Raw genomic sequence first — 23,165 nt, 5'->3', positions numbered from 1 at the left:
CCTGTCTGTGTAGGCGGAGAATAGGCCCGGATTGGCTAATCGGGAGGACTGGGAGAATTCCCGTTGGGCCGGTCCGTTTTTTGGCCGCGAGGGCCGGTGTCCCTAGTTCCAGAATCTGTTGCTCTCAGCAGTCACACTTTTTAAAAATAATTTATTTATTTACTTGACCACAGCCTTCTTATTCATTATTTTACCGCAGCTCTGCTCTTTTTATCTATTTTCTCGTAGCCTCGTGAGCAGGATGCAGCCTGCAGGTTAATGATGATATAACTAGATAAGTCACCATTCAACGTACAGCTGTTGTGGTACAGTGGTTAGTACGTTAGATTATGACGCGGCCAACCTAGGTTCGGTCCTTGTCTAAGTACCTTTTTTTTTTTCATTTTTATTGTTAAGACATAATACTGTAAGGGTTGTTGAACATTTGAAGTTCTAAAAGAGCTGTTTTCTCAAAAAAAGACATGATAGTGTAATTAGAAACTGAATTGGAAATGACCTTATTTTAATATAGTCAGTGAAGAACTGAGGTGGGCCGGTCTGAGGCTTGAAACTCCAGGGCTGAAAAAGAGTCCCACTCCGGCCCTGGCGGAGAATACAACGAAGGTTTCTCACTCGTGTAGCCAGAGATCGCTAGAAGTTGTTAAAGGGTCACGAAACACCGAAACACATTTTTGAGCTGTTGACAGTCGTATATGTGTCCCACACTGCTAAAAACACTGTTGGAAAACAAATATTTCACTAAAAAACTTTCACTAAAAAGTGAAAATTGGTTGTTTTTGCGTTATTTCGAGCAAATTTGTACGTGACACTCCCATATCATCTCTCTTTTGCTCCTCCAACACTCCCCCTAAACAGAGCTGGACACGCCCACTTTCCTGACTTTTTCCAAGGTAGAGGTGTGAAAACACCCTGCTGAAACAAAGCGGTTTCATGGCCCTTTAATTCTACATTCAAATGAATGGTCAATTGTAGAATTATACAAATTTAGGGGCTTCAATCTCTGTGCTGTGTGAAGCTACACTGAGGCACAGAGCTGCAATGGCAAACAAGAGCACAAGTTTCTTTGTTGACCTCTGTAGTTAACTATTTTAATGAAATGAAATCACATTTAGTGTTTCGCCTCCAACATATTTGCTTTCAGTGGTAGGAAAACTCATTCGCTGTCAGTGAATATCATCATAAACATTACCCAAGCAAGATCAAGATTGGACCTAGGCATGGGACGATAACCGGTTACAAGGTTTACCGCGGTTTAAGTCAAGGTTTTAAAACTGCAAAAATGTTCTGTCATATAGTTTCTATGGTGTATGTACATTTTTCTTACATGTTTTTTTTACAACTATTTTATTTAGTTTTTAGGGCAACAGTATCTCCAGCAGAAAAGGCCCCTCCACATCAAAAGCTACCGGTCAGCCTACGATTCAGCAAACATGTGAAAAACAAATCTCTTATGCACCAACATCCAAGCACGCTTCAGACCTGAAAAGTGCAGTGGCTTCTTTTATATCCAGAGGAAAAAAAGATATCCAAAGAAGCCTTTTCAATTTTGTGTTTGAAGATAGCAGAAGCCATTCATTTATTTAAATTATTTAGGCTGATTTAATTACCAATCCAAAACATTTGAAATGTTTTTTAAAATATAATATATTGGGTTCAATAGGGGGAAATTTTCTTTAGTTTTTTTTACCCAGACCTTTAAAAAGAACATATTTTAGAGCAGTAATCATAATACTGTAATACTGTGAAACTGTGATCTTTTTATCCAAGGTTATCATACCATCAGAATATTAAACCAACCCATGTCTAGTTGGAATTCCCACTAGCGACTTCAATCACTACCCAGGGTGAAAGGCAGCTACAAAGTCACTAGTAGTGAGAATGGGACTTCAAGCGAACCCTTGGTGTCAAGACTTGTATGCCTACATCAGAGGTTGTGTTAGACTTTCTCATTGCCCGTCATTTTGACGGAGAGGGTTGTAAAAATTCTGTCATAACTTGTTATTGACATTTAGGCTAAATTATTCATTTATTTATTTGCAAATGAACAAAAACTCCTATCTGCCTTGACCCTTGACAGTTTTAATTTTGTTCTGGCGGCTGAAGCTGCGTTCTGCTGCCACACTGGAGACCGGAATTACTAGAGCCACTTCAGCCAGCGTTTTATAGTTAGGAAACATTTCTCCCAAGGAAGTGATCAGAAGTTTGCTGGATTCTCTGATTGTGGGATTTACTGATCCTACAAGCACTCATTCGGTAGTGCTCAGCTGACGACGCACTCCAAAGCACCTGATCTCCTTGCTGCGACTTGGTTGGCCCGTAACAGCTGTCGGTGACTGATTTTTTTCTGTTTGTTCTTCATCGTCCACTGCATCACTTCCTCGTTTTCACCTTTATTATTATTATTATCACAACTATTTGGAAATATAAAGAAGTTTCTCATACTCGGCTCTAGTGACATTTTTACAACTCTGCAGTGCTGACAAGAGGTGACAAAACAAGGGCAATCGCCATCAGCTGGACAGGAGTGGAAATTACAGTTAGCAACAAATTACAACAGATCCCCCTCAGAATAATCCGTCAAATTGATGGATCACCTTCAGATTTTTTCCGTCACAGCTGAAAAAAATCTGTCAATGACGGAAAATATTCGGTTAACGCAACCTCTGGCCTAGATATAATGTAAAAGAAGTAAAAACATGACATTTACAATATTCTAAAAATCCTTGTTTACTTAAGACCAAGTGAAACTGTCACTGAATTGAAAGTTTAGCTCATTCACGGAGAGAGCTGGCGATCAGACAGTTTCACTAGAGTCAGTAAGTTCAGCGTTTAACATAAACTAATACACAGTGTCTTCTGCGACAGATGTTGACAAGCATCGGCATCTTTGTTCCCTTTCATTTCTTTTCTCTGCTTTTTCTCAATGTATATTAAACTTGATTTCCTGAGGCATTTAATGTTTTAATGTTGGAGGAAAAAAAATACCGGTAATGAAAATTAACATCCCTTTGATTGAAAATGAGACATATGCACACAGACTTTTCATTTCAGCCAGCCAGCCAGCCGATTCCGGTGAACTGTCTTTCCATTATAAAATTACCACGTTTAAGGTGTGATTTCTTTAAAGATCAGTGATCCTCACTGCCTGATAGATATACGATATGAAGTGCGTTTCAGACCAGAGAAGAAGCACTGCATCAAATTCCATTTTCTACCATCACGTCTTTAAAATAAGACAGTTTATTACACTCCAATATTTTCAGTGGAGTTTCTGAACTAGCCTGATGCTACTGACGGCAATCGCACTTACGTGGTCTTTCATTTCGTTTTACACATGAACAACTAAATAATGCTTAAGTTAATTTAACTGAATGTATTTTAATTACATTACAATGTTGATGCTGTAAAAGGAACCTTATGAAATTGAAAATAGTCGCATTAAGCTTTCACCAGAAGTTTATCAGTGGCTGAAAAACACTTGCTGTACATATAGCCCATTAGAAGCAAAAGCTGCACAATGTGGCACCATATCATAGTTTTGTATCACCATTTGTGCTGCATTTACAATAGAAATATATTTACAGAAAGAGGTGGAGCACCCAGATTGTGGATTTAAAAAACAAAAAAAGCCTAAATATGTTGTGTTTTTTCTACATACTTCACAGAGGCATCATTTACATTATATTAAGACATACAAACCTTCATATCAAGAGATCCCTTTAAAAAAGATTTCTGAGGGGCCATTAACATCATAATACTTTCAACCAAAATGACATACATTTTGCCTGACATACACATGCCTGTTCATTTAAGAGACGACTGTGTTTTTGAATTGGAAATCACATAAACCTGTAAACGTGGAAGTCTTTGAAAGCGCAGCCACTGTTTGTCCATGTAAACACGCAACAAATGAGAGTCTAAGAAAGTGATGACATCATGTGCACGCATAGTAGGTGTTTAAAGAGCTGTAGATTAAAGGCTAGCACAAACAAACACTCTACAACAGTGGAGAACATGATAACATTGTTGCACAAGTGTTTGCTAACAATCCATCAGCAAAGATTGGATTTACATCACATTATGCCGTTAAAGACCTTACACTCATTGCAAGTTCTGCATTCACATCAACGCTATGTACTGTTTACTAACAAGATGACTACGCCAAAAACTAGCCTAGTATTTGTTGTACAGTGCTTTTGCTAATATCTAAATGCAGATTGTGTAAAGGTGAAACTTTATTAAAACACAAGAGAAAAACTCGAGCATTTTGGCTAGAGTGTAAATCTAAAGACTAATAGCAACCCAACTGATGTTATGTTCACGCGCTTACCTTTATCTGTTGGTTGTGTGTTGGCACTGCTAATGTGGAACTGGTAAAGTGACAGAATGTCATCGTCTGAAACGGGGTTTACACAACCTCGCTCTGCGCTCAGTACATCCACCAGCACAGAAAACTCTGGAAGACAAATCGAGACGGAGAAAGACAGAGGTTAAACCTTCAGGAGGCTCTATCAGTGTGTTGAACTTCAAATGAACCTGACAAAGAGTTATGAAGCAGATTCGCTGTGTTTAGATAGAAAACAGTCGCACACAAGTTGGGAAATGGGATTTAAATCAAACTCTGACAAAGAACACCCTAAAACACTTAGTTTGAGGCCTCTGTTGCATATATGTATGTTTGTCTTGATAGAAATCTTGTTAGATAAACAACATGTTCCCCTCGAGATGCTGGATGAAGATTAAGAGAGCGGGACTGAAGTGAGTGTTAATGTTTGCGTAAGTTTGACCCTCAACTACTGCAATGCCTCAGGGATGGCATGAGAATACAATGGGTTAATGGGGTCAGACCTCTTGGGGCTTTTTAAACATGTATTTTCAACTACTTGTGGAAAATGTGTGTACAACAGAGGGTTTTTTTCAATAAAAAGGTTTCTAAAGAACAGAAGATACCTGAGGAGCTGACGTGGGCTGGGATGGGTACGTCTGGACTAAGGCCAAGGAAGTTGCACCGATATGCTTCCTCATAGTGAGGACTGTACTGCACTGCTCGCACACAGCCAACTGGAAGCAAAGCCTGGGAAATGGTCACAAATAAGGATTAGAAGAGATTTAGCAAGATTTTCAGCTTCTCCTTTAATAATGCTTTCCAGCTGAAGGTTTGGGCACAGCTACTTTTACTTTATCATTGCTATTTTTCTCATTTTGGAATAAAATTATCATCAGCATCATATATCATATAATATCATAACATGTCATATCATATATGATATTATGCCATATCATATCATATAAATGATAAAATAAAATAATAATGACTTAGAGAAATCATCCACTAAAATGTAAATGAGTTTTTTTAAGGCATAATTAGAACAGGAATCTTTTAACAATGCACAGTATAAGATATATAATATAATCAAATAAGATATTCAAGGATCACAGTGCAGTCCTGAAATTCTCATTCATTTTCATTTTAAGTCTTAAAACTTTACCAAAATCTATCAAACCACTTCGTTTTACACTTTATTTTAAGCTGTTTTTAAATTAAAAGACGATAACATGAGTAAGAAAATTTCTCCCATATTTTAGCATTGCATTTTCATCGACATTATTTACATTAAATAGACATTTTACTTATATTTAACATGTTTTTTATGTATAAAAAATCTATTTAAATTCTGTCTGGTCTAATTTATCCATTAAAAACATCTATTATATTATTTTATACATCAATGTTTTTAATTATTATTTTTTTTATTACTTTTTAATATAATGGTTAAACTTTTTACCTTTTTAATAACAATTCTATATGTTTTAATAAATTTTTTGGATCTGTAAACAAAGTATAAATTCATTTAAAAATACATTTTTAAATATACATCTTTTCTCTAAAACACAATTCTGAAGATCCTATACTCAAAAAAATGTTTGCTGTTTATTCAAACAGCTTATTTAAAGAGGTCCTATTATGGGTTTTTGAAAATGAGCTTCCATGAAGTGTGTGACACAGGTTGCAAATTTAACCGAGGGTAAAATCTGAAAATGCATCTTGTTTAAAAACATTATTTTTTTTAATAAAAGATTCAACTCAGTCATTTAAATGATTTGTCGTTCATCTGGATTTTTTGCCTGTTTGTATCAACGTCGAAATAAAACAATACTAAATATGAACTGCTGGATCCGGTAAAACGTGAACACGCCTTTCCCTTCAGACACTACCAGAGTGCGAGGGATTGTGGGATTGTGAAGATTAATATCAGTGAGAGATGGCCAGACATGCGGCTGTGGGGAATAAAGAATCAAAGTTCATTTTCACAGCAACACCACAGTATAGCCAACCTAGTGCTGTGTTTGTTCTGGTCATTTTTCTGGCGATTGATACAATAGTCTATCTTGCAGCATGAGATTCACCGGTCGTTTGTTATTAAAAGAAAGATCAGCAAAGACTACTAATGTATGGGACATTGTCAGTAACCATTTCTTCTTCCTCCAGATCCTGTTTCTCCTTCCTACAAAACGTGAAGTGCAATTAAAATGGTTGCTTTGTTTTCTGTGGTTTGCAAAATAAGTAATAGTGTGTTATAACCTGTAATCGCTCAGATCGGTGCTTGTACTGTATCTCTCAGGTTAAATCTGTAAGGGCTATTTCACATATTGCATCCAGTTGAAAACACAACACATTTCTTCCTTTACCAATTTAAATGTGTCTTGTGCTTGTGTGGTGCGGTCAATTTTCAAAATAGTTCAACATTCACCACTGTGTGGATTAATACTGAATGTGTGTCATTGTTATTACTTGGGGTTATGGTTATGGATAGAGGAATATGCTGGTGTTTAACTGTATTGCTTTAATGCATTGCTGCATTGGGCTCACACATCTACTCTGTGCTTTGACTATGACAACTTCTTAACCATGCTGGGCGTTTCTCTTCATCTAGCGCTGATTGCAAGGGTTCTCACGCAGTCGACCAATCACAACAGACTGGGTCATCGGACCAATCAGCACAGATTAGCACCACACAAAGGAGAGGTTTGGAACAAATGAATCACTAAACAAACCATGTGGGAATCGTTGGAATAATTAGGTACAAATAAATGCAAGTTATAAGACAATCAAAGTGTTTTTTGACCTTGTATGCATATCAGACTGCTGTTGAAGACCCCCAAAACCAAAATATGACCGTTTATAATGCAAAATAGGGGCTCTTTAAAAGGAGCTGAAATAACAGAATTTAATTCAACTTAATTGTTTTATGTTAAATACACTCACATTTCTAAACTAATAAGTTAACTTAATTCCTTCCTGTTGTCCTAACACATATCAATTGTGTGGATCCCAGCCTTTATTACAGTGTAAGAAGCAAATTCAGTGATGTGTGATGAAAATCTTCTATGCATAAGTGTTCAGCTGACCTTCAGCACATTGAAAGCTGACTGGATAAGACCAGGGTCTGCTCCTCTCCATATGACTTGGTTTCCCATGAGCACATGCCATGTCAACTGCCGGAAATCTGCAGTACCCAAGACCTGCCAGATGATCAAATATTATCTACTTGGTACAAATATCTACTTGGTAAACACAACTTGCTACTAGTATTCTTGTACACGTTTCTTCACCTGTCTTAAATGTCTTAGTGATTTGAATTTCGGCCCAATGAGGTCCTCTTGCCTTCTATCATCAAACTGAAAGTCTTTAGCCTGAACACTCTCTGACTGGCTGGACTGTGGGTTAGATCCGCCCCCTTCAGCACCATCCCAGCCACTCATCTCTTCCTCCTGCTCTGTTGAAGAATTAAACAAAGTGTGAATTTTCTTTCTGCCAAACATAGTCAAAATCTTACAATATACTTATGTCTTACATCAGGGGTTCCTTATCTTTTCAGCGACCCCCAAAATAACAATGCCAGTGACTTCCGACCCCCAATATCCTTTAAAGTGGTTAAAAATTGAGAAACCTTGCACGCATCGCCACACACAACAATGGGCCAGAGGCTAGAGTTTAATCTTTGTTTAATTTTGGAGAACGCCACTCAGAGATCCTCCTCCATGTTTAGTCAGGGCCTGTAGTTGTTTGTTATGTATGTTAGTGCTGTAGAGATGTCAGAAAGTTTAAACTTGTGTCATGAAATCTGATATGCTGCATATTGTTGTGTCTTTAATATAATATAATCTCACCGGGTTCGCAATCCAATGGAAAAAAATGGATGACGCTGATGGCTTTTTATTTGCATGTTGTTTTATTTTAACTATTAACTACTATTTTTATTTTCTGTAGGTTATGAATAAAATATGGTAGTTCTGATAGTTTAATAAAACGGATTAGATATTTGGAAATCACCAAGCAACTCCCCTTTATTGACCCCCACTTTGGAAAGCACTGCCTTACACGATATTGAACGGTTTATTCGCTAAAAGTGTGACTTTTCTTCCTTTTGTGGTCAAACTAAAAATATTCTATTGCCTGAATACAAGACTCAGAGTGTGTGAATTAAAAATAAAATTGGTGCTGTGTCTTAAGCTAGGTTTACTGCACAAGCTTCAGCTGTGGAGACTAAATGTTCTCCAGGGATCTCATTTACAAAATAATAATAATAACAATGAAAATCTTGGTTAAAAACTACTTCTGTAAACTCCTTTGTCTGTTTTGATCCATCTGTAAATATGTGTGTATTATGAGGAAGACTGTCTTTTATATTTTTGAATTCTTGTTTGTACTCATTTGGGATTTAAGGGAGTCAAGTATTTCTGTTTGGTGAGGTTCTAAAAGACCCTTAGTTTGTGTTGCTCCAGGGAGGACTAGTGCTTAAAGAAGCGCTCTTTACAAAAAAATAGGCAGCTTTACAACTCCTGTAAAGTTAACATCCATTGTTTAAATCATTAAGCTTATTTCCCGGTCTGACGGGAGCATTTTTAACTTAACTGGATTAGACCATTAGCATCATGGAAGACCATTGTGGAAGCAGGTGGCCACGTTGGAAGTTGCCTAACTGGGGACTATTCTCAGGTACTGCGTGATATAATTGCGCCTGCTGTAGACATTATTTGCTGCGTCCCAATTCGCATACTATCCGTCCTAAATGGTATTTGAAAATAGAATTAGTATGTCCCAAATCGTAGTATGTTGAAAAAAGTATGCCAAAGGTCCCGGATGGGTTACTATTTCCAGTCAAAATTTTAAGTGTAAAACCATCCACACTCTAATTACAAAAAATTGTGGAGTTCTGCATCTGAAAATCTGTCTATATTAGTGCTCTTTTCTCCAGATATGACTGGACGTAGTTGGGACTGGCTTCATACAAATCTAAATACTCCGAGAGGAAGACCAAAAGATAGGATGGGTTGCATATTGGAGTGTTTGTGACAGTTGCTTTGCTTCAATATATTATTTTTGGATTGGATATACTCTGAATGATTAAATATTTCCCAAATTATGTTTAACAGATTGAGGAAATTTTCACAGTATGTCTGATAATATTTTTTTTCTTCTGAAGAAAGTCTTATTTGTTTTATTTCAGTTTTAGATTTTTTAAAAGCCTTTTTAAGGTCAAATATATTAGTCTGCCTAGTTAACCCAATTAACCTAGTTGAGCCTTTAAATGACTTTAAGCTGTATAGAAGTGTCTTGAAAAATATCTAGTCAAATATTAATTACTGTCATCATGGCAACTCAGTTATTAGAAATGAGTTATTAAAACTATTATGTTTAGGAATGTGTTGTAAAAATCTCTCCGGTAAACAGAAATTTGGTTAAAAAAAAATAAAATAAAATTAAAAAAAAAAGTGACTTATAATTCAGGGGGGCTAATAAGACTTCAATTGTAAATATATATATATATATATATATATATATATATATATATATATATATATATATATATATATATATATATATAWAWATATATATATATATATATATATATATATATATATATATATATATATATAAATATATATATATATATATATATATATATATATATATATATATATAAATATATATATATATATATATATATATATATATATATATATATATATATATATATATATATATATATATATATAAATATATATATATATATATATATATATATATATATATATATATATATATATATATATATATATTGTGTTAATTTCATCACAAAAACAAGGAATATATTGTTTCCTATAGCTTGACACAAACAAAACTTGACAGGTCCTCTGTGCTAGTAATGTGATAATATATATATTATGTTTTGCTGGTTGTTATCTGAAAATAACATACATTGGAATGTATGGATTGACCAGTCAGAATCAAGTATTCCAGGGAGGCATGTAGTAATAACAGATTAAAGTTCCCAAAGGTTCATCAGTAAATGACAGGACAGCTGTTAGTTTGGCAGTCAGTTGGGAAAGGAAAAATCTGGGTCAGACACCCAGTTGAAAAAAAATCAATTTGTTAGGAGACAAACTCATTTAATCCTACGGAATCAATAACCTCATGTGATTCCAAATATCCACACACATTTATTTAGATTCTATTTACATCTGGCTGTGTGCAAAAAAAAAAAGGAATTTATTAACAACAAATCTTAAATCTCTTGCTGTTTTACATACATCATTATATATATATATATATATATATATATATATATATATATATATATATATATATATATATATATATATATATATATATATATTGATTTAATGGATTCAGTTACCAGTTTGTCTTTCAATAAGAACGAGTGTATCTTCTGTGGGTGCTCCTTCCAAAAGTTTCTCTGTTAACCGACTGCCACAAGCTTTCAGCAACCTACAACACAGAGAATTAAAGAGGTCAGATGATGCAATTTGATTCTTTCCTTTGTCTTTGAAGTGTTGCAAGCTGTTTGTTCACAGATAAGATCTGTGACGTCTAAATAAAGAAAGACTAAACTCTGAAACCCAGAGATATTCTATATAAAGTTAAGACTTGTCTGCTGGTCCTTCCTTAAATGCCAGAAAACCCTGACAAATCTACCTCAGTCAGTCAGAGAGATTGTAAAAATATGACCCAAAATATTTTTGCAAATATCAGAACAGGTACATTTGTTATGCTAGTAGCTAAATAAAGATGCAATTGAGATATTATGCCAGACAGTGGTGAATTAAACAAGAAATTGCAACTGTGTCATATAAAAGGCAAGTATGAAAAATAAAGTGACAACTGTGATGAAAAAAATGAGGACAAAAAAAGTTTTAATTTATTAGAAATAAAGTTGTAAATTGGTTTATAAAAGTCTAAATCTAACAAAAAATCTTACATAAAATTACAATTATGATAAATATATAGTAATTTTGATATTTAAAGACAATAATAAGACATAAAGTAGGACATGAGCCACAATTATGACTTAAAAAATGTGTAACTATGAGAAATAAAGTCATAATTATAAAAAATAAATTTGTAGCTTTGATATTAACACTACCTGACAAACGTTTTGTAATCTATCCAAGTTTAAGGAAGAAAAAAAAACTTGACCTCTAGTCGATCATTTGCTTTCAGAAGTGGCTTATATGAAAGGCACAGGCCTCTAGATTACGCTTATTTTATCAAAAATAAAATGTGATCAGCCTTGATTTTTAATGATTTAATTAGGACAGTAAGGTCTGACTTTGCTTAGACAAAAGTCTTGTCACTTAACAGAAAAAATGTCCAGTATGTAATATAAAGTCATGGAGCAGTGGAAAAAGAATTAATATTGTGTATGACTCCTTTGAGCTAGGAGGACTGCATCCATACATCACTGCAATGACTGCAATGATTCATCTGAAAAATCGACCTTCTTCTACTTTTCCAAATGATCAACTCGAAGTCAAGTTATTATTTGTTGGTCTTACAAACTGGGATCGACACAATTATGAAAAAGTCACAATTATGAGAAATAAAGTTGCATTTTTGACATATAGTGCATAGGCCAATGTATCACAATAGCACAAAATCATTTTGTTAATAAAGTCACAATTGTATAAATGCCTCATTTTTTTAGTCAAAAAATAGGAATTGTGAGAAAGTCACATTCATAAGATGTAAAGAGCAATTAAGAGAAACAACAGCCTAATTTATACGCAAAATGTCAAAATTATAAAAAAAATAAAATCACAATAAAAAATATAGAGGATCAGCTATGAAAAAAATGCATTAAAAAGTACCAATTGATCATTTTTAGTTAGGTGACCCTCGGCAGAGAATGCCGGACAAAAAAATAATGGTAGCTGCAATGGTAGCTACACTGGGATCTCCATAGAAACGCAGCACAAACCGGTCATATTTACATCTGTTTCAAGCCATGAATATTTGAAGCCACATTATTTTGTACCTTTTTATCTGTTGGCATGTTTTTTTATTAATTTTTTTTTTACATTGTATGCACTGGAGTTAATACTATCTATACTTTTTGAAATGTAATTATTTTGTTTTTGTCTTTTTTTACATTAATTTGCCATATAACTCATAAATAAATTTATTTAAAGAATAATAATAAAAAGCTACGAATATATTTGGATCAACAGAACAAAACCCAGATATTAGCACAAACAGTAAATTGTGGGCACTTGCGATCCATATACTGCACCCGCAACCATTTTTCAGTCATTTAAAACAATCATGTCCCTATCAAAGCTCCAATTCTTACATCTAACAATATTGGATATTCCTAGTGATTTAATCATTAGTGACAGTGTTAAATCACGTAGAGTGTCTGCTTTTATATTTGGCGTCTGTTTCTTTTACATAGATTGACATTTTCAGGTAGGAAATATTTATTCCAGGGGTGCTCAATCCTGTTCCTGGAGATCTAGGCTGTTTTTCAATATGCGTTCATCAGCGGTCTTGCGTCCTCATGTTCTCGTGTAACGTCATCATCAGCAGCCAAAGTTCAGTTCCAATACTCAAGACCGCAAGAACAGAGGACACACAGCAAAAAAATGCTTTTCCTACTTACATTTTTTGTCTTGTTTCTAGTCCAAATATCTAAAAACTCTTAAATCAAGAAGCATTTTCTAGACAAGCAAAACATACTGTCTTGTTTTAAGATATAATATGCCAAAAGTAAGTGAGTTTTCCCTTAAAACAAGCTAAATAATCTGCCAATGGGGTAAGCAAAAGAATCTTATGTCAAAAGGAAAACCAAGATTAATTTGCTTACCCCATTGGCAGATTATTTTGCTTGTTTCAAGGAAAAACTCCCTTAATATTGGGATATTATTTCTGAAAACAAGACCATATATTTTGCTTGCCTAGAAAATATTTCTTGATATAAGAATTTTTAGATATTTGGACTAGAAACAAGACAAAAAAAATCTACGTAAGAAAAGCATTTTTTGCAGTGCACGCAAAACTTCCTGGATGTGTTCTTGAGATTTGGCACCGATCTAGAAGTCCCAGAAGTCATTGCTACTGGAAATGGGATTCGCAGCATTTTATATAGATTTATTATAAAAGTTTAGAGATATCACTTTTTTACCTCAGGAGTTTCCCTAAATGAAATGGTGAATATAAACATTACCATTGACATCTTAATAAAGAAATAAACACATAAACGGTGTTTACTGGCTGAAATTCATATTAAAATCTATTTTATTTATATTGTGTAGAGTAAATTAATAATGTTTTTATGCACAGTATATATTTTGCAAAGGGTAAAAACAATAAATCCCTGTATGAATGCTGTAATGTTTAAATAATATTCCATTAAAAACACATGAAGGTCATGTGACCATCAGGAAGAACGCTGCATCTCATTTCTCACTGGATGCGTTCTCTGTCATCGCAGTTGACAGTTCGTTCTTCCGAGCACACCTGGCAAGACCGATCTCCACAAGAACGCAAGTCTGTTCTCTGCGTTCTGGGAATTGAGAAACAGCCCCACCTTCATCCAGAGTTCAGCTGCAACCCTGATTAAACACACCTGTTTGTGATTACCAGGTGCTACTTAAGATCCAGCTTAGTTGGTTTTTGCCGAGTTCAGACTGCATGATTTTCAAAGTAGTCGTGTCACAGATGTTTTCACACTGCATGACTATCTGGGCTAGCGTTTCGTTGCTGCTTTGTTTACACTGCAAGATGGATCGGCGACAGGGACTTTCACATTGCATTACTTTACTATAGGAAGAATCGCCGACAACTTCGTCCAAACTGTGTCTCACAGCCTAAAACACGTAGTATATCTTTTGTTACTAACTACATAATGAGAAAGAAGCCTTGAATGGGGTAGAAAATGTACATATTTGCTCACCTAGGTTTTAAAGGGAATTAGCCATTTCTCCTCAATGTTGATAATAAACTAATTTCTTTCTGTATGAAACGTCAAACAGACATGGTTGCTCCTGAGTCCTGTCAAACCTCCACTAGTTTTTCCTCCATTTCGTGGGTCTAAATAAACCGAAAAAGAGCGCTTTTAACTTCTCCCCCAGTCTCCTGCTGGCCTGCAGCAGGTATACACACGCACACACACAAGTGAAAGCTGCTCTCTCATTGGCTGTAGGCGATCGCTGATGTTATTTTCAGTCAAAACTCAATTCACACGGCATGATTTGAATCGCCGACAGCTCCAGATATTTAGCATGCCAAATATCTCACAGGCATCGGCGACTCATCGGCGATTCTCTCTGATCATGTCTTTGATCGTTCATACTGTGTGATTGTCACTTACGTGCACGAGCAGCGATTTGCCTGTGATTTTAGGCATTTCTCAAAACCTGTCGGCGAGCCAAAATCAGGGCTAAAATCACGCAGTCTGAACTAGGCATTAGTTGTGTTTGATAAGGGTTGGAGGAAGGCAAATCTCCAGAAACAGGGTTGAGCAGCCCTGATCTATTCATTCACTTCTGCTATTTATATTTTGACCATATATATTTCACCAGTGCCATGGATTGTTATGGGTCCATGATGCTACCATTGGCATAAATCCATAAAGTTATTCTTTTCTGGCTTTCTCTAGAGGAATTCTGCAGAAGCGCAGCTCAGGTGTGTCTCCTTGTTAGTTAGTAATGCTAAACCTTATTGCAATACCATTATCTGGCATTTTACTACCATTATCTGCCAGGGGGGCGTTCCTCTAATGGTGCGACGACACGTGAAAAATATCAATTGTGAGAAATTTAATTTGACCATAAAGTGATATAGTGTCAATATAAGCGCTCATCAAAGTGTGTGTGTGTGCTCTGTACCAGCTGAATGAGGAGTGCAGACTGTCCCACAGATTGGGATGCTGTGTCAGAGAGGTGAGCGAACGGGCTGCGTTTCCACTGCGCTGGTGAGGAAACACTGCCGGAGAGAAGGTACTGTTCATCCGCAGAGCCCTCTGAGGACACACACACTGCTCGCTGTCAAACACCTGCAACACAACAACCAGCACAGCACGTTGTCATCGAGCATTCAGGATCTCCACGCTTCAACAGGCTCTCAGTCGATCATTGCTCCACTACCTTGAGCGCTGTGTTCTGGAGACTCTGAATGGTGAGCCGCAGGTGGCGTAATAGAAACGGCCACGAGTTGATAAGGTAAATCCTGTCCATGGCCACCACCACGATGCTGTACCAGCGCTGAAAGCCCCGTGCCAGGTTGTCTTTGATGAAAAACGTATGAGAGAAAACGAAGCCATGCTGTTCGTCTCCGAAGAAGATTGGCCCCTCGCGACCAGGACAAACCTGCAGGAGAAGATTATATATAGTGTTGAATTTTTATATAAACAGTTGAGTCAGAATTATTAGCCCTCCTTTGAATTTTGTTTTCTTTTTTTAAATATTTCCTAATGACGTTTAACAGAGCAAGAAAATGTTCACAGTATGTCTGATTTTTTCTTCTGGAGAAAGTCTTAGGGTGCTTCCACACCTGTGTAAAATAGCTTAAATAAGTTTCATGGTTTATTTTGCGGGGGTTGGTGGTGTTTGACAGGATGCACGCGACGTGTCTGAAGAGCGAGGAGGATGCGGTGGGGAGGGGTGAGAAGGGTGCGTATTTGAGGACCGGGAGGGAGATGCACCATTACCGTGAGATTATCACTCGTTTGCAGACAGCCGGGAGTCTCTGTGCATTTGTGGGAGACTCCTGAAACTTCCGGGAGACTTGGGATGTCTGGAATGACCTCCCGCTCTACTCATAATACTCTCTTCATATAACCGTATGCCTATTACATATCCATAAAACACTGTGATATAGCCGGGCTGGGATGGTATTGCTTTCTCACTACAATCAATCCGAATCCAAAGTTTGCTTCAATCGAGCCGAGACCACCTCATTCAGGCGATCTCGGACCGATTGATTTGGTGCAGATCTGAACGTGATTGCTGGATTCACATATGCCAAACGAACCAAACTAACTGGGCAAATGAGACAGGTTCCGAAACAAAAGTCTAGGTGTGAAAGCACCCTTATTTAATTTTAATAAAAGCAGTTTTTAATTTTTTAAACACCGTTTTAAGGTCAAAATTATTAGCCCCTTTGGGCTATATTTTTTCGATTCGAGTCTACAGAACAAACCATCATTATACAATAACTTGCTTAATTACCCTAACCTGCCAAGTTAAGGCTTTAAATGTCACTTTAAGTTGTATAGAAGTGTCTTGAAAAATTTCTAGTCAAATACTATTTACTGTCGTCATGGCAAAGGTAAAAAATCAGTTATTAGAAATGAGTTATTAAAACTGTTATATCGAGAAATGTGTTGAAAATTTTTTATTTCTGTTAAACAAAAATTGGGGAAAAAAATAAACGGGGCTAATAATTCTGAGTTCAACTGTACATATTTGTACAATAATTCTGTCTGGTTTTCAAATCTGATTGGCTGATAGCCATGTGATATTCTGCAATATCAGACCTTATACAGCTTCCCCACTCTTCTGTATTACTCCAGCCACATACAGTGACAGCAGATCAATAAACTCACAACAGTTTGATAAAAATATTGCAGCTGTTGGACAACATACTGTACTTTTGAGGCGAGAATGTAGTTGTTGAGATTACGACTATTCTGTGTATTTTTAAGGATAGTGCCTATTTTAAATATTAGACAAATATTAGACTTTTTTTTTAACATCCTTAGATATAATGTTGCGATGCTTAAAAATAAAGTCTAATTTTTGTAAAATATAGTTGAAATTATGAGGTATACAAGTGTGAATGTGCACAATAAAGTAAAAATACAAATACACAATTCTGAGAACTAAAGTTGTATTTACAACATTTAATTAAGAAATATTTGTCATATAAGTCACACAAAAGTGTAGTTTAACATATAAGTCAGAAGTGAAGTTTATTTATAAACTAATTTCGAGAGAAGCACGTGATTATGATTGAACACGGCTGGTCTCGCCTTAACTAATGCATGACTACCAATCAGATGATTCCTAACTCACTATAAATAGTCAGGGTTTTTACAAGTTATCTTTGTCTCAAAGAATGCGTCAAACTACAAAAACGCTCCAGCTCCAAAAATCTACAGCAATACACTATTTAGCTTACTGATCAGGAAAGAACCAACAAACAACTACAACTACAGCCAGAGCCCTGCTCTCCTCAAGACTTAAGCCATGGCTCAGCGCCATCCAGCCCCGCCAGGACTACAATTGACCCTGAGGTCCTGCAAAGGTCTGGCCGGCCCGCCAGCTTTTCCACCATTTAACCATAATGCTAACAATGTAATCTCCTCTGCTGTCAATATAATCAGTTACTATTTTATTCTGTGTTTCTCTTCAAACAAACTGGTCAGATGAAGAAATTATTCAAAAATAACAATTCTTTCCAACTTTGAAAGCTGTGTAGGTGTAGGCCATTTAGTAGCTGGTGTAGGCCAGGTAGTAGCTGGTGTAGGACAGCTAGTAAGTGCTGTGCAGGTAAACCTCACTCCTCTGACCTCCAAAGTACTCTAGCAACAGACTCTAGAGGCCATGGTCTTTAGCTTTCTTAGTAGAGCAACAAACTCCCATGCGGAAAGTCGCCGGTTCGATCCCAGCTCGTAGCGGGTTGGGTGATGTAGGGTCTACGGGCTAACACATAGATGCTTTTATCAAATTTTCTTTTTAAAATGGTCACAAAGGCCGCATTTACACTGTATGGTTCAAGTGATCCAATTACGATTTTTTTCCTCCCATGTGGCATAGATCGGATATTGCAAGTGTACGTGTAAGCAGAAACAAATCACATGGATTCCGATTTACTCAAATCAGATTCAGGCCTTGTTCATGTGGAAATGTATCCGATATGAATCAGATCTTTGATCTTGTGTCTGCAGTGTAAGCAGGTAGATCGGATTTTCACCTGTCAATGCGAGTCATTAAAAACCAAATAGCAAATGACATCAAGTCTGACTCTTTCATTTCAGAACAGACTTCAGCAGAGTCCCAAACCTCAAATCACATACAAGAGGACTTAAACAGCTTTTATACTGTCATGTAGCACAGGTTTTTAAGCATGTTAACGAGAGCGAGAGAGCGCAGTGTCAGCCACGTGACGTAACCAATATAAACTAATATAAAACAAAACCGGAATTGACCATCAAGATCTGCAGTGTAAATGCAGCCAAAAACACAACCACATACCTCACAGCTGAGACTGCGCACACATGCCTGTCGCACCACGCTGAAGAGCTGAGGCTGCCGGGGATGTTGATGGCTCAGATAGCGGATTCCTGTCTCACCGTCCACACTCACAAAGCCTGGGTGAGACGCAGGTAAAGAGCGACAGCCCTGACAAGAGAAACACAGATACTGTATTAGACTACAAATTTGTGGATTCACATTTGGGTTATGATGATGACACTCCCCTCTCGCTCACCTCACACATGTCCGCTCTCTGTGTGGCAGAGCTGTTGGCCCTCATGGTGAGCCCTTCACCCTCTCGGTCAGCCTCCCGCTCTCGCTCTCCGGGAATGGCTGAGCCCGGCTGTGGAGGTGAAGGGGACGGAGGGTGGACGGCTTCGGTACAAAACAGCGTCCGTGGGCCATGGAGCTCACAAAAGTGGCACAGGGCAACTAAAGCGTTCATCTGGAGGAAACAAACATATTCTTATATGAGATGATGAATTATCAGCTTTATAGATTTTAGAGATATAGATTTTGATATTATGAGTTTGGTTTATAGCACAGGTGTCAAAGCCAGTTCCTGGAGGGCCGCAGCTCTGCAGTTTAGTTCCAGCCCTAATTAAACACACCTGATCAAACTTATAGAGTCTGTGGCTGTTTCTCAATATGAGTTCTTCAGCGGTCTTGCGTCCTCGTGTTCTCGTGCAACATCATCATCAACTGCCTAAGTTCACTTCCAATACTCAAGACAAGTATGGAGGACGTGTGAAACTTCCCGGATGTGTTCTTGATATCGAGGACGCACTGATGCAGACTTGAACACCGAACTCGCTCTGTAAGTCCCAGAAGTCATTGCGACTGGAGATGGGAAGTGCAGCATTTTATTTAGATTTATTATTAAAGTTCAGAGATATCACTTATTTACCTCAGGAGTTTCCCTAAATGAAACAGTGAAAGTAAACATTAACATGAATATCTTAATAAAGGAATAAACACATTAAGGGTGTTTGTTTGCTGAAATTCGTATTAAAATTAGTTTTATTTATATTGTGCAGAGTATATTTATAATGCTTTTATACAAAGTATATATTTTGAAGAGGGGAAAAACAATAAATCGTGGTATGAGAGCTGTAATGTTTAAATAATTTTCATTTAAAACGCGTGAAGGTCACGTGACCATCAGGAAGAACGCAGCATTTCATTTCTCAAAGGACGCGTTCTCTGCCCTCGCGGTCTCCTGAGTTCGTTCTTCCGAGGACACCTGGCAAGACCGGTCTCCACAAGAACGCAAGTCCGTTATCTGCTTTCTTGGAATTAAGAAACAGCCTGTCAGTCTTGTTTGAAACCAACAGGTAATGCCATAGTCACATTAGAATTTGAGTATGCAAAATTCTGTCGTACAGTGCTGCAAAAAGAGGCGGTGTTAAACAAGATGATTAGACATTTAAAAACAGCGAGCGATTGTTCCATGATTTAAATTTCTGTGCAGAAAGGTCAGAGCGGGAGAGGTCTCACGCAATCACGTGATGTGATTTTGCAGGTCAGAGTTCACCAAACTTGAAGTTTGCAATGCAGCATACTGCAAAACTTATCGCACGAGCTTGCGTTTCCATTCTGACGCATTTGCGTGCGTATGAATGTAAGTCTATGGGGAGAAAAGTGCAGTGTGATTGCAGCTTCAGTGTGTTGAAGCAGGGCTGGAACTAAACCGTGCAGGGCTGCGGCCCTGCAGGAACTGGCTTCGACACTTGTGGTTTAAAGGGGTAATTCATCCAAAAATGAATATTTACTGACTATTTACTCACCATGTGGTTCTTCTAAACCTTCATGAGTTTCTTTATTTTGTTGAACAGAAAGGTAGATATAATAAAGAAAGCTGAAAACGTGTAACCTTTGGCTTCCATAATAGGAAAACAAGTATTATGAAAGTCAACGGTTACAGGTTTTTGACATTTTTCTAAATATCATCTTTTTTGTTCAACAGAAGAAAGAAAGTCTTAATGATTTGAACCAAGAAAAGAGTAAGTATAGGATGACAGAATTGTCATTTTTGGGTAAACTGTCCTTTTAAAGCCGCACAATAATCTGCTTGTTAAATCATAATGTATGGAATACTGTTTCCTGGTCCAAGTCACTACTCATTTGAATTGAGCAAATATTTGTTTATGACCACTTTTTATTTATATAACACATGGTAAAGTAAGCTTCTTACAAAGTCAGAATGAACCACGGCGGAATGTACCACCAATTACTCAATTACAGGGACTCAATTATTCAAGGACTAAGCTGAAGTTCTCTGGACTTCCACCAATATTTTACCAATTTCAAAAAAAAAACATTCATCTGAGCCATCTGATATTAGGCATGGATCTAAATATATTTATCATAACTTTCAAAAATATTACTGTGCTCTGTGTGTTGCTACTAGTACCATTTGATGAAAGTGCTTGGACCTGAAAGCTGTGTTGCTTGACGGTAGACCTAACAAGCGAATAGCATTTCGACATCTTCACAGTAATAAGAAATAAAGTTTCACTTGTAAGATATATTAAATAGAAGCATCCAATTGTGAGAAATACAAGAGCAAGTACGACAAGTAAAATTAAAATTGAGAAACAATGTCACAATTAATGTGAGAAATAAAGTCTTAGTTGCTATAAAATTAATTTGTAATTGTAAAATATACAAGAGTAAATATGATAAATAAAGCTGCAATTTTAAGACAGTCACAATTATGATAATTAAAATTGCAATTATAACAAATAAAGGCAGAATTATGTTGTGAAATAAGGTTGTAAATTGTAAGATTTAAAGACAAAACTGTGAGAAAAAAATGCAATTGTAAGATATAAAATAATTATAAGATATTACATCATTGTTAAATATTCCTTAGATTTATTAGACATCAAAATGTGTGCTACCTCAATAACTGAAACAGTCACATCACAGTGTTGAGGAGGGATTATTGTAGGACTGTGCAAAATATTACAATTGTTGAAATATCACAGATGTATATATCATGTTATAAGTATTGCAATGTTAATAAACTATTTGATACAAAAGTATCCTTGTGTGACTTCCACTAGCACTTTTTGAAATAGATTCACAACTGTGAGACACAAAATAAGCTGCAATTCTAAGACACACAGCTGTGGTTGTAAGATATTAAGTCACAATTGTGAGATATATTTGCAAATGTAAGATTTACAAAGAAGAACAATGGTGCTTATGTGAAATAAAGTTTCATTTATGAAAAATAATGTTGTGATTGTGAGATATTTTTACAGCTGTGAAATACTCATCAATTCTGAAAAAAAAATGTAATAGAGAAATATATAAAGTCATGGTAGAAAATAATGTTTACATGTGTAATGGACAGAGAAATAATCCGTATTATGAGGAATAAAGATGAAATAATAAAAAAAAAAGTGAATATAAAGTTTTAACTGCGAGATATCCAGCCAGCATCATACTGTCAATTAAAGTTAAAAATAAAGTTAACTAACTAGTTGTAAAATAATAACATAGGCATATTTTAATGTTTGTTTTATTACTCAGTTTGAGTTTGCGATTTTAGATTTTAATCACTCTACATACAGCATATTTCAATAAATTTAAAATATAACAACCCTATTCTTATCCATAATCTTAAGATTTCGTTAAAGGAGTGAAAAAAAAAACATTCAACAAATGTAATTAAGGAAGTCATCAGCAAATTTAAATACAACAATCCAGAATACGTATGTTACAACATACAATATAACGCCTTAGTTATGTAGAAAGGTATACAATATATTTGTTCATTTTTATGTATTCACAAACCTAAATAAAAAGACACACGTTCCTTACCTGTGTTAGCTGCGTGAAGCTTTAGCGCCGACTGGTACTTACAGTAAATTATGAACAACTGAACATTACATTACAAAGCGTTGACAATGGCAACCATCTACAGGTTCTGCATGTTCATCAGCCTTCCTTACAATTTAACGTATAACTACTATTCAACATAAATGGGTCGTTATTCTCATCGATACAGAGCTTAGTAAATTTATCCTGAAACGCGATCGTAATTAATAGTTTTATTGTGTTTATGTTGTCCTTTTCAGTCTTGTGTGTCATGTGATGGGAAAGTCACGCGCTTAGATCACAACAACGCGTGTGTGTGCGTGACTCACAGCTGCTCTTGTCTCTCACGCTGAACAGCCATCGGTACAGTCCAAATAATCCACCAAAATGTTCTTCTGGTGTTTTTTACATGGTGAACGAGGTATATTTTGATATTCGTAATTGACGTGAGCTCTTCCGTAATCCCCGAATGCCTTCGAGCAAGCCTTGATCCTTGAGTGAATCTTCTTCAGGGTGAATCGGATCTTTTTGATGATTCAGTTGAGCAGGCCTTAATGAGATCTTACCTGAATATTCATTTACAAATCACTGGCCAAGAAGTCGAGTTAGCAACGAAATGTGCAAAAAATTCCAGCAAAATTAGTTAATTAATGTTTAGTATTGTACATTTTAAATGCAAGTTTCGTTCGTGTCATGCAATTTGGCTGGAATAAACATAATTACAGTGCAACACACTGAATTACAATAAATATATTTCATTAACAACAACAACATAT

The 23,165-nt window shown here is 36.2% G+C and overlaps 1 protein-coding gene across 4 annotated transcripts in view; it reads right to left on the bottom strand.

The window, feature by feature from the left end:
- flcn (folliculin) overlaps positions 1-22,888 on the bottom strand; it is a 28,368-nt gene extending 5,480 nt beyond the window's left edge. Inside the window, exons 1-10 of one of the 4 annotated variants that reach the window (XM_073925290.1) lie at positions 22,719-22,888; positions 18,797-19,006; positions 18,158-18,708; positions 15,451-18,107; positions 15,193-15,359; positions 10,704-10,795; positions 7,615-7,778; positions 7,411-7,524; positions 4,951-5,074; positions 4,331-4,456 (exon numbers count right to left, since the gene is read on the bottom strand). In XM_073925290.1, coding sequence (XP_073781391.1) covers positions 4,331-4,456; positions 4,951-5,074; positions 7,411-7,524; positions 7,615-7,778; positions 10,704-10,795; positions 15,193-15,359; positions 15,451-15,540 — 877 coding nt within the window. In that variant the 5' untranslated portion in view covers positions 15,541-18,107; positions 18,158-18,708; positions 18,797-19,006; positions 22,719-22,888. 4 annotated transcript variants of the gene reach the window in all.
- Positions 22,889-23,165: the final 277 nt, after the last annotated feature.

This window comes from Danio rerio, chromosome 16 (genome assembly GCF_049306965.1).
Source record: "Danio rerio strain Tuebingen ecotype United States chromosome 16, GRCz12tu, whole genome shotgun sequence".
NCBI lineage: Eukaryota > Metazoa > Chordata > Actinopteri > Cypriniformes > Danionidae > Danio > Danio rerio.
Note: the sequence above shows the minus strand (reverse complement) of the source record. Positions and strands in the feature narration are given on the sequence as shown.